Source organism: Thermobia domestica, chromosome 9 (genome assembly GCF_964235325.1).
Source record: "Thermobia domestica chromosome 9, izTheDome1.hap1.1, whole genome shotgun sequence".
NCBI lineage: Eukaryota > Metazoa > Arthropoda > Insecta > Zygentoma > Lepismatidae > Thermobia > Thermobia domestica.
This window is the reverse complement of record NC_137462.1, coordinates 185752687-185766013: the sequence shown is the minus strand read 5'-3', so window position 1 is coordinate 185766013 and position 13327 is coordinate 185752687. Positions and strand designations below refer to the sequence as shown.

Here is a 13327-nt window from a genome sequence, read left to right as displayed (position 1 = left end):
ACCATTATCACTGTAAGGAATGTCTACTCTTGGTGCCTATGGGTCGTTCTTCAGAGCTATACATTCTCACCAGGCCTATCCACTAACATTCCTGTTTGTTCACAAATAATACCACATCTATCTCTAATTCGTGTGCTCATTCAAGGTTTTTAATTTCTGACATTCGTGGGGACATTGTCGGACCTCTTCCCCATGCTTTATATCTCGAACATCTACACAGACGAGGTTTTTCTGGGCAACAGTTTCACTTCATTCGCACTTTGGGAATATCAGAATATTGAACCATAAATTTGAGTTGCGCGATTTTCCGGACACTGTTTTGCAATATTGTTTCCAATAAGATAGCCTATGGGTTTAATGAGAAATAACAAAAATATACATAACACTGCATTCAGAAAGTCTCTCCGTAGTGAATTATGACAGATACATAAAAATACTCTACAGTAAATGTTGAAATTGGTTTCTCTTAGCTTAGTCACAAGTCAATCCTTCACATTTTTGCGAACAGTCGAAGCAGACTTTTGATGGATCTAGCTTATGTGACATCATTCTTTAGTACTTGAATAATTTTAGATCGATGCTGATAATGTTCTACTGTTGAACCACTTTTCAGTAAAGTTTCACATGTTGTCTATACTTATCACCCGCACGAAACACACATTCAACCAGAAAACACTTGTTGCTCCATTGTTAACGTTTTAACACGCACTTAACAGAACTAACCAACCTTTTAATACAACTAATTACAGTGTAACGTGAATAGTCCTGATTGTGCATTGTGTGTCTACTGATTTGAAAGTTAGTTTAGCTTCTTCCTGTCTGCGTCGAACATTTACATAACATGTGACATAGATAAGAAAAAAGTGAATGTTTCAATCTTTCTCACAATGACAAATACCTACATCCACTGAGGGACGACTTTTTGAACTCACTGTATGTGGGTATTATCGAGTTAGCAGCGCGAGACTGTTTTTAAGAAATACCAGATTTCAGTTGTGAGTTACAATATGTCAGGAATAATAAGGAATATGTCACTCACGTAATCTTAAGTATATAGATATTTGTGCGTAATGCTGAGGGATGCTGTTTTAAAAAGTAGACCAACATATGTCCAATTATATACAGGAAACACGTATCATACAGATGTACATTTGTGATATTTTAATGATTGTGTTGTGTTGACAGATCAACAATATTGAATGAATAGCTAAGGAATCAATCCATCTGAAGTGGTCCAAAAATTGTGAAAATGGTTGCACGACCATCTGAGAGAATTATAAAAAATGCAGTGTGATGAACTTTGTGTATGAGAAGGTTATAACACTATTCACGTTGTTGTGTGTACAGTCCGCAGCAAAAAAACCTGCAACATGAACATATAAGTTTATTGTAAAACTACGCTCAACAGCCCAGAGAATCAACATAACGTCAAAGTGGCACGAATCACGCCAGCAGAAACCTCGGCGTCTTCCCCTGCATACTTATTTTGGAGCAAGAAACTTCGTTGTTTCACAATCAACTTATATGCTCATGTTGCAGTTTTTTTGCTGCGGACTGTACAAGTATTCCTGAATGGTGGACATTTTTGTTGTTGCTGGAGTGCCAGTTTTTGCATTTGCAAAAGTGTACGAAAACTACAGTTATTCAGGACATACGAATTAGACGAACACCAAAAAAAGACAAATGTTTAAAGGAGAGACTGAGGCTCACGGAGAATATATATTTTTGCTTCTAAGTAAATATGCTGGGTTGCAAACCAATATATAATAGACCAAGGGGGGTGATAACTCCCCCCCTCCCTAGGAAACTTTTGCCATTATATTAGAAATTTTCCTTAGGGTCCTTAGAATCAAAAAATAGTTGTTGGTCAACATATAAGTGCAACACTTGGGTCCTGGGGCCCTTAACCCTATAGCACCAGTGTATATTTAGACATTGATGGGATCTCTTTAAATGACCGTTGATCAGACAGTTAGTGCAACACTGGAACAAGTTATATCTCGATCGATTTGGAAGAATGTAGGCTTTCAGTTTACGTAACGAACGAGACATTTCTGCGTACAAAGGAGAAATAATTGAGGGATATTTAAGAGAATTTCCCTTTAAAAAAGTCCCTTCTCGCGATTCTTTTAGTTATTACGTGGCAACACTGCTAACTAGATGAATAATAAAATGTATTTAGGTGTTCTGTTTTATGTTCAACTTAAACTGAAAATTTCGTCTATTAAATAGCAGCAGAGGAGATATGTATTTTATAGTCTTCAGAGGGCTCGTAATAATTGATTTTCATGGAAGTATGACTTTGTGCACGTGGTAACACTGCAAAGCTACGTGAATAATAAAATGTATTTGTGTGTCCTATTCTATGTTCAACTTAAACTGAAATTTTCGTCTTGGTCCATCAAATAGCAGCAGAGGAAATATGTATTTTAGTCTTCACAATTTTCATAATTGATTTTCATCGAAGTATGACTTTGTGTCAGTTTCGTTTTATTTTTCTATAGAAAACAAGTGATAGAAAATATTTTAGTTGATTTTCTCACTCGTTACATTGACAGAATCCCAGGACCGAAAAATCCCCCAGGAAGGTTTTATGATTTGTTCGTCCATGGTATAATATAAATAATTTCAAAGCAATAATTTTACTGTTGTGCGGTTACATTATGTTCCTTTGAAAATACTTGTTGTTCTGCTATTCTACAATAAATACACTTCCAAACATGTCTGCTGATATGTGAAGTTATCAAACAACTCTCGAAGTTATTGCGTAGGGCATGTATTCCTATTACATGTGCACCGCACTTAATATACTAATATGTAATATGTAGTTTTTTAATTGCCGTAATATTAAATAATTTGTTATATTGTTTTTCTTGTCTGTCTGTAAGTTGATAATAGCACATTCGCCCTGAAATCCACGTGTTCTAACAAGGAACCCTAGGTATCTATCAGAGCTCGATTTTCATGAAACTTTGTATATAGAGAGAGTACCTCGGGAAACTCGCACAGCCAAAATTCTAGCTGCAGAGTCGAAGACGTTGGGACACTAGGGCTCGAGAAAGATCAAAAGTGGAACGTCAGTACATTAAGGACATGGTGAGAAAATGCACGTTTTTCTTTAAAACTAATCATTGTAGCGACACGAAATGATCATACATGGATACGAGATGGTCGATATGACCAGTTAAAAGTTATAAAAAGAATATCCGCCATCTTGAAAGAGGCCATGTTGAAACTTGTGTGATTGACGTAAATGAGAAGAGGGTCATCCGATGCATTAATTTTAACGTAAATAGCCACAAAAACCTGATGGTGAAGTGTTGTGGTATTACATTATTCCTGTGCTTTAGGTACAAGATGAGCAAAGTGTATCTTATGACACTCAAGCAGATGCAGATTATGGAGCGCTATGAGTGGGATCAGTGGAACTAGTAAATAGAGGGAAATATAATTTTAGCACTACATCATTTGTGTCACAGTCAACATGTAATTTGTGTGGATGTGCTGATATGACGGGTTCAATCTTCATAATAATGTCATGGTTGGCATTAACTTGTAACTTTTTATTATACTTGGCTTAATTCGAACAGAAATCAGAACATCATATCAGTCCACCTATAGCGCTCCATACCCTGCATCTGTTCGAGTGTCATGAGATATATTTTGCTTAACTTGTAAATAAACCACTCTACCAGAAGCACAGGAATAATGTAATACCACAACAGACTTCACCAACAGGTTTTTGTGGCTATTTACTTTCAAATTAATGCATCGCATGACCCTCTCCTCATTTACACCAATCGCACCAATTTCAACATGGCCTCTTTCAAGATGGCGGATATTCTCTTCATAACTTTTAACTGATCATATCGACCATCTCGTATTCACGTATGCTCATTTCGTGTCGCTACAATGATTAGTTTTAAAGAAAAACGTGCATTTTTTCACCATGTTCTTAATGTACTGACGTTCCACTTTTGATCTTTCTCGGGCCCTAGTGTCCCAACGTCTTCGACTCTGCAGCTAGAATTTTGGCTGTGCGAGTTTCCTGAGGTACTCTCTCTATATACAAAGTTTCATGAAAATCGGGCTCTGATAGATACCTAGGGTTCCTTGTAAGTTATTCTGGAAAAGAATGACAAACAAAAACAAGCCAGTCAGACAGACAATAATTGCAGCAAGAAAAAGGATTATTGTTGTGAAAAATCGAAAATTCTCTGTAATATACTACGCATAAGACAAAACGATGACAAATTTCATTAAAAAAAAAAAAAAAAAAATCAAGTGAAAGTACTGCGGCAAGAGACTGACATTGCAAAACTGCACCGCTTAACATCAAATTGCATCCAAAAGAAGGGACGTTTTTAGATGAAATTTTCTTGTATATCCCTCAATTAGTTTTCCTTTGTACACAGAAATGTCCCGTTCATAACATAAACTGAAGGCCTACAGTCTTACAAATCGATCGAGGTATAACTTGTTCCAGTGTTGCACTAACAGTCATTTAAAGATATCTCATCGATGCCTGTAAATATACACGGGTGCTAAAGGGTGTTTAGTAACTGAAACAATGTAGTATGACAATTAACAATCATGTTTACCAAAAGATGTTAACCTACTACAATAATCCAGTTGCGAAATAAGAGGATAGTAATCGTCCCTAAATACCCTTCTCTTAAGCTTTTCAGCTTATAGTGTTATGTGCCGTTAACCATTTTTATTTTTTCTTTAAATACAAAAGTAATGAATGGATTTTGAAACGGGCAGTTTATAAGACAGCTGTTTATCATCGATCTGATGTTATTCTGTTCCTAAAACTGATCTTTCGATCGAAACTAGATACTATCTGAATAATTCAAAGGTTACTAATCAAAGTAGCCAATCCGTACGCTGTCATTTTTTTGATCATGGATAAATGTGAAGATAATTTTCCATTCACGTTAGGTTTCCAACCTGAAAGATAATCTCACTTAATAGAAATCTTTCATAATAGCAATTACGGACATATTTCGCTGAGCTATGCATTTTTAAGATTATCATAACTTCTTCTGAGTTTTACAGATTGAGAGAGATTTTCCTTTCTCTTTAATTTTACTTTTGACTTTGAAGTTTACAAGGCAGGTAGATTTGGTGTTGGTAGACTTTTTCAAATAGTTCGTTACCTTCCACAAATTTGCCTGTATACTTACCATCATCATTTTATTTAGGCATCCAAGAAGCAGAAACTTTTCCTGATGTCCTGGTGCCCAGACACTGCCAAGGTTAAGAAGAAGATGTTGTATTCCTCTAGCTTCGATGCCTTGAAAAAATCTTTGGTTGGGGTGCAGAAGTATATTCAGGTAATCATTTAGTCAATGAAATGTAAAGTAACTTCAAAATGCCATATATATTAAGTGAAATGCCGCATGCATATATATATATATATATATATATATATATATATATATATATATATATATATATATATAATAAAACTAGTTTCAAGTTTTCTATTTAATATTTTGCCATTTCCACAATGATGAGACTGACGTAGTTTCCACGTGTCATTATTATTATTATTTTTTTTTTTTCATTGACAAATATGTAAGTTTCAGGTGTTATGAATAGTAAAAGCTGTTCAAGTACAAAATTTCGTAACCATTGATAATTTAAAACTGATATATATATATATATATATATATATTATTAGTTACTGGATTTAAGGTGTTTATTTTCATAATTTGGATCTCAGAAATCAAAGAAAAGACTTCGTAGCGTTCCTTATTTCTCATTGCCTCAGTACGAAATGAAAAGTGTTTGTAGCATTCCACAAGTTCAGAAAGCGGCAGAACCAAAATATACGTACAAGGAATGTTGCACTAAAACTAGTAGAGGCTGTATATACAGGGTGAACCTTTTATCTTTACACGACCTTGTAACTTTTAAACTAATGGACAGAAAACTATGGAATTTTGTACAGTCCGCAGCAAAAAAACCTGCAACATGAGCATGTAAGTTTATTGTGAAATGACGAAAACTTTTGCTCAAAATAAGTGTGCAGGGGAGGATCCTGGAGTGATCCGTGCCACTTACACGTTATGTTGATTCCCTGCGATGTTAGGCGTAGTTTCACAATAAACTTACATGCTCATGTTGCCGGTTTTTTGTTGCGGACTGTACCATGTTAATATCGGTAAGAGGACGTTGCTTACCATACTCTGTAATACCACAAGGTGAACAATGTTACTAATCCAACAGTTACATATATTTTTATGGCACTGTCAGGTTAGTTCAGATGTTGAATCTATATATAAAACAAACTGTCATGCAGTGTTGTAAACTAGAGTGCAGTATCACAAACATCGAAAACAGCCGAATTTTGTAGGGTTCTAAAACAGTAATAACGCAATTAAGACTGATTAAATCATATCCAAAGTACCTTAATATCAGATACTACGATCATGTGACGAATTTGAACAAGTACAGTTTATCCAATATACAATGCAACCCGGAGTTTGGGATAGAACTTTTGAACCGGAAGCGGTACACAAATAATGGTTATACCAAAATGAAGCCTTGTTCATGCACATATTTTTAAACTAGGAAGCAAGGATTGAAATACACTAGGAACCAGTGTTAGCAAAGTGTGAATCAATTTTTGTACAAGTCATACGTATGGATGTTCTGTCGTTAATTTTCAGTTTGTATAGTAGGAGTAGGTTGGAAACTATGGAATGAGAAAGAGAATTTTTCATTTCCACTGATAACTAATCGGATGAGGCCTCGATAAGGGGTTACTAGGGAGAACGTGGTTTTCATAAATTAACATTCTGAATTGGCAACAATGCTGATGGTTTCAGTGCATCAAAAGGGGTGTTAAAGACCTGTCTACATTATGCAATTCCTGAAAGCAATGAAAAAGAAACTTTGAAATTATCATGATGAAACTTTTACTTATATGCACCCGGCAACATGGCTATTCATCACGAACCGAATTGTCAGTTCTAAGGCAGATTCTGGAAGTGCCTCCGTTTTGATTCAATGAAAAGCAGAGTTGCCTGGTTGATGTAAGTAAAAGTTTTATCATGATAATTTCAAAGTTTCTTTTTCATTGTTTTCAGGAATTGCATAGCACTGTTGCCAATTCAAAATGTTAATTTATGAAAACCACGTTTTCCCTAGTAACCCTTGAGGCCTCATCCGATTAGTTATCGGTGAAAATTAAAAAATCTTTTTTCCATTCCATATTTTCCAGACTACTCCAACTATATAAACTGAAAATTAACGACAGAACATCCATACACATGAGTCAATATACGTGACTTATACAAAAATTTATTTACACTTTCGGAACACTGTGTGGTTCCTAGTGTACTTCAGTCATTGCTTCCTTGTTTAAAAATACATCGATGAACAATTCTTCATTTTGGTATAGCTATTATTTGTGTACCGCTTCCGGTTCAAATGTTCTACTATTCCAAACTCCAGGTTGCGTTGTAGATTGGACACCCTGTAGAAGCAAATCCAAGGAATTGAAAATTTGACTCTTTCAAAGAAATTTTTGAAAAAGTGTTCAGTGTCATATCCGGTTAAGTAGATAACTTTTTAATAGATAACATCGCTACAACAATTTGATATCTCAAACTACCTGGGAGATAAGTAAAAAAAAAAAAGTAAAATTTGATATTGCAGAAGATAGTGTATATCTCCAGACCGGTGAGATGTATCAAATTGCCGTAAACGGCATTGTGATCTTCACATCTGTTGAACAATCTATGCAGTTAGATGTACTCATGTATTTTTTTTTTTTTTTTTTTTTTTTTTTGTGCGAAATAAAGATTTTTGAAAAATGAAATTTTCAATCCCTTTTGACTGTGTTCGTATTCATTCGAAGTCCAACATATCATGACATGCCATTAGACATTTAAAAATACTTTGAATGTGCGTTGCCCCGTCCGTCTCGCTTGGCGTTGATACTGCTCTAAAGGAGTAACACAAAATTCGGATATTCGTGATACTATTGCGTCCTTAGTTTCCAGTACTGAAGAATAGATGAAACATTGTTTCCATGTAACATGTAAATTTGAAATTTATAACAACTGACGTAATACCATTTGAAAAAATAAAACTGGTTGGCAACACTTAGTCTTGTGATTTCACAAAAGTATGCCAAACAGTCCTCCGCTACAAAATTTCAGCTTTTTTTTTTTTATGTCCATTAGTTTAAAAGTTAAAGGGCGTAACAAGATAAATCATTCATTCGTTATTTACCTAGGTATATACTGATCTCTGCTGGTTTTTGATATAATATTGTCAGTGTATAATGTAGGTGTTGCTTAAATTAATCGCTGATACAAAGGGTACTAGGAAAGTTTAATTTATTTCAAAATAATTTCCTCCACATTCATTACACCTCTGAATCCTCCGTAACCAATTATTAAACCAGATCTGTCAAGGAAGTAAGACATACGCGTTGTCTCAAGTCCTCAGAATATCACTGGAAAACTGCATCCCTTTCAGCTTAGTTTTCACATACGGGAACAATGTAAAGTCGTAGGGAGCAAGACCTGAGCTGTAAGGTGGGTAATCAAGAATTTTGTGCTGTAATAGCAGGCTTTCGCGCGGTGAGCTGGAGCATTATCATGATGGAGGAACTAGATGTCCATTCTTGAATTTGGTAATAGGTTCTTCATAGATCTGATTTTAGGCTGCCACAGTTCAGTGTACCATTCAGCTGTGACTATCTTTTTTGTGTCCAGAACGACACGCTCCTGCAGTTCCACTCGATTTGAGAAGTACGACCATAATTTTCTTTATTTTTAGAGATTTTCTGACAGCTACAGGTGTATCCTAATCATCAAAGACCCAAATTTTGTTCTGAGTCTTGGTCGGCACATCATAATAGTACAACCACGTCTCGTCACCTATTACAGTGTTGTTTACATGTCGAAGTAGTCACTTATCAAACATTTGCAACATCTCCCGGCACCCAGAGACGACAGTTTATTCATGTGCAAATGATCCTGCAAAATAGAACGAATTGCTGGTCCATTTAGGCCTAAGGTATCCTCAATCTTCTGGTAAGTCACCCGCCTGTCTTCGTCAAGCATTTTCCTAACAGTAATGTTTTCTTCCTCTGTAACTGGCGTTCGTGGCCTCCCCCCCCTTTTTTTTTCTCTCCGGAATACTATTTTCTCTTTGGAATTCCTTGTACCACCGGCATACAGTCGTACGATGTGGACATAAATCACCCAGTGTAAGAGTCATTTCTTCTAAGCACTGGTCTACCTTTAAACCACACGCGAAGTTATACCGCAAAACTGTATGTATCTCATTTCGTGACCAAGATGCCATAGCAAGCACTTGAAACTATCACTACTAATGAATAACTCAGCTCATCGACTTAGTGCAGCAGTTACTGTACAAGTATGACCATGTCTCAGCATGCACAAAGAAGTAGACTCCTGTGACACATGGTTGCGTGCTACTGCAAAACTCTTCGTACCCTTTGTACTACTCGATCAAAATCTTAACTCACATGGAAACATAGATGGAAGTTTAACACGTGTTTCTTTGATAGAACTTAGTCAACATTCAACAGTTTAGCCTTTTTTCTATGAAATATTTAAGTATATGCTGCATGATCTCATGTAACCTAAATTATATTCCTTAAGTATAACAACTTAAATGTGTCACTTCTAAACCCTCAATTTAAGATTGTTCCCCCTCAATTTGAATACTGTGTATTTACTAGTAGAAAGCAAGTTTGTATGAAAAAAAAAAAAAAAAAAAAGTGTAAATAGATTATGTACGTAAGGGGTAGCTTATTTCAGATTCATTATTTACAACATTGACTGCAGAATTAATTTCCAAAATAAGTTTCAGACCAAGGATGACAGCTTCAGAACCTTCATTTGCAAAACTTTACTGACCATTTTCACTTTCCCCATAATGCAATCTGGAAAGCATGTTAGGAAAGAATATTTCCACTCCGAGTAAAAAAAAAAAATAAATACCTTTAAGGGATCCCAATAAATACGAAGCTACCAATTCAGAACGTTATGAATAAAATTATTCGTAAATTCAAGTATATGCAGAAATTTTCGAATACTCTTCGATTACACACTTACCTTTAAAATATTAGTTTTCGTATGGATGTATTAATTCTTAAAAATTCTAGACTCGATTTATCAGTATTCATCAATTTCATGCTGCAATGAAGTAAGTGCTAAATTTTACCCCGTTTGATGTGACTCAAAATAGAGGAAATGGAAACTTTTATTCCAAATGTATTTTCTCACAAAGACTGATCGATTTAATACAGTCTCGCCAAGAAATTTGCCACCAAAAGTTTTCTCGTAAGTAGTATATTAAATTTGGTGCCAGACGTACAGATTTTAGTCGGATTTTTCCGAGTTTGAAGAAGTAAAATTTCTCCTGTAAGCTGGCTGCGTTTTGTCATTCTCCTGTAGCATAAAAAATAAAAATTTAGTATCGTAATGTGCGTGAATTTTATGAAAAATGTCTGGTTAAGGAAATCGTATCATGTGAGCTGAAGCAAGTTAAATCAGACGAAGAAGAGTATAGACTTATTTTAAGAGATGTTGTGCTAATTTCGAAGCAGCTCAGTGGCAAAAATACAACGAAACCTTTCTTTTATTGAGGCATACCTATGTACAAATTTATTTATATTACCTTTAGTGTCCACTTTAATTTTAGAAACGTGACAACTCTAAGTAAGTGATAGCTACCAGTTTTGTTTTCTGATTTTTCAAATGCGACAAAATGAAACAAAGATCGTCGAAATTTCATAATTAAATTTTTTTGGTACGTTACTGTGACTTGGAAGCAGAAAAAAAGTTCGAAACTCAGCTTCATTACTTAAGTGTTATTTATTATACTAGTGAACATTTTGACGATCTGTAATGACAACTTACGAACTCGGTGCTTTGTAATGTCAATACATAATAGAATAATATTTAAATACTTTTCCTGGATTTTCTCGAAGTTTTCCAGTTTCCTTGCAACCAATTAACATCATTCAGTTCCATCAGTCTCCTTTAGCTTAAAGGGCATAAACGCGGGATAGAAACTAGAAATTTTATTGAAGGAATTCAGAGGTTTATGTAGGTTTACTAGTAACTACGATAATTAATATTTTATACTTTATTCCGTAAACGAAATTACGTATAAAATATTTTCGGGTATGCGCGAGCTTTTAGTTACAAGACTTAAATGATGTCGCGATTTCTTCAATATTCCACTGCATGAATCAATAGCAGTGATTGAATGATTAAACTGAGATCTGTAACAAAGGCTGAGCGGGAAATGTGATAAGGGAAACTAATTTCCGGAGTTCCATAGCGATACAATAATTCTGCCGTTGGTCTGTTTACGAAGGATTATTGAATAATAGTTCCTGTGAATAGCAGAACGACTGACAGTATTTAGATAGGAATAGTGAATTTGTTTCCCCTGTTTTATAAAGTGCCTTATTGCTGTCGAATGTTTTGTTCTGCCTTAACTATGTATCGAGACTTTTACTGACGAAATTGCTCTTTTTCTCTTTTCTCTTTCGTCGGTTTGGAATTTAAACTTTCCAGTGTGATGTCATTTTTTACAAGGCGGAACGTATTCAAATTTTCGCTTAATTTAGTCGTAACAAGGTTATATATAGTGGTAACAAGTTATTACATATATAATACGGGTGTTCGAAAGATGGTGTTAACAGACTACAAAGCGCTATTTTACAAAGTTAAAATAAAGCGAAAATAAAGTACATACAATCGTATATCTTTCGGGTCCTCGTCTGGAGACGCGAATTACATTGTGTGGCAACGTTGCAGATAAAGAACCACAGAAGATATACCAATCCATCAGATAAGTACTTCGATTCTTTCCAGATGGTAGTTAAGTCGATAGACGTTAATACTGACAGCACTTATTAGCATAATCGATGTAACCGCTTGGATTCGTAGAGCAACTCCAATGGTTCCAAGTTAATCTGCAACATTGCCACATTGTGAAATTTTGATTCCACATAGCAGCTGGAGACCCCGGAGGGTATACCATTATATACACTTTTCGCTTTATTTTGATCAGAAAAATATCACATTTTTAGAAAGTACGTAAATAAATGGCTATTACTATAGCACAAACAGGATATGTTATTGTTCCAGCCCATTATAAAAGTTCATTTTGCTTAGTATTAATGATCTCAGATAATATACTAATAGTTCATTTTGATTTATAGGCTACCGATTTGTCTGAAGCATCTCAGGAAGCAGTAGAGGAAAAACTAAGGGCAACTGATCGACAGTAGGCTCTGCTTCAGCCTGGACCCAGCATAGCCCTTCTGGTCTCTATTGGTTTACCTGAACCAAGGAAAGAGCACTTTTCTTGTCATTTATCTTTAAGGAGTATTATCGTCACTTGAGGGATTGAAGGGACCCAGTGCTATGCCATCTGAGGCAAGTTTTAAGAAAATTTAAAAAATAAACTTCTAGTCTCGAGCAAGTTAATTTTTTGTGTGTGGGGCTCCACGTAAGGCGTGGTATATTTCGTCATGCGTTTGAGTGAAGTTGCAGAGAGGAGCTAAAGTGCTCAGTTCAGGACATTTTGATAAACATCAGTAAGGATATGGAGACAGATGGCTATATTGTTCAGGGTATGCAATTCTGAATCTTGTCAACAATATATTGCATTAATATTATGGTGGATGTGTGGAGCAAATTTGCAGCCATACTCTAAAATAAAAAATTTTTGTATCTGTAGGAGTTTTGTCACAGGCTGATTATGTATTAAATTACTTTATAATGAACATGGAAGTTGTTTTCTTGATACTAAATTTATTTTTTTGAAGGTAACGTTCCTGTTACATAAAATAGTTATTCAAACTATCTGTAATAAATCTGGAATTTAAGTGCTTTCTGCTTGAAAAGGAAAGCTTTAATGAAATACCAGTTGTTATATATATTAACGATTTTCCAGCCTGTAGAATAGAATCAGTAAAATCGCGGTGCAGGTCATGTTGTAAACTAATTTTCTGTTTTTAAAGTTCACCATGACATGTTGGGAAAAATATTTTTTGATTTTGTACACATAATTTTAAAGTTGGCTGTATACTGCACAAAACTTTATGCTACTATGCTAATTGTCTTTCTTTCGAAATTTGTATACATTACCTTTGTTTTAGGCTGTAAAATGTGTGTTGTGTATCTGCTTTGTCTTTTGTGAGGCAAGATTAAAGGGCTCTGTGATTGAAATAATGAAGTTATCATTGTAACGAAACAGGGCTCTGATTGTACTCTGCGTCTACAACCAGAATGCCAGATATGGGCATTCGTGT

The 13327-nt window shown here is 35.1% G+C and overlaps 1 protein-coding gene across 3 annotated transcripts in view; it reads left to right on the top strand.

Annotated features, from left to right (window-relative positions):
• tsr (Cofilin/actin-depolymerizing factor homolog tsr) overlaps window positions 1-12799 on the top strand; it is a 53414-nt gene extending 40615 nt beyond the window's left edge. For all 3 annotated transcript variants that reach the window (XM_081725633.1, XM_081725632.1, XM_081725634.1), the window contains exons 4-5: window positions 5208-5339; window positions 12233-12799. In XM_081725633.1, coding sequence (XP_081581759.1) covers window positions 5208-5339; window positions 12233-12301 — 201 coding nt within the window. In that variant the 3' untranslated portion in view covers window positions 12302-12799. The remainder of the gene's footprint in view (window positions 1-5207; window positions 5340-12232) is intronic.
• The last annotated feature ends 528 nt before the right edge of the window (window positions 12800-13327 follow it).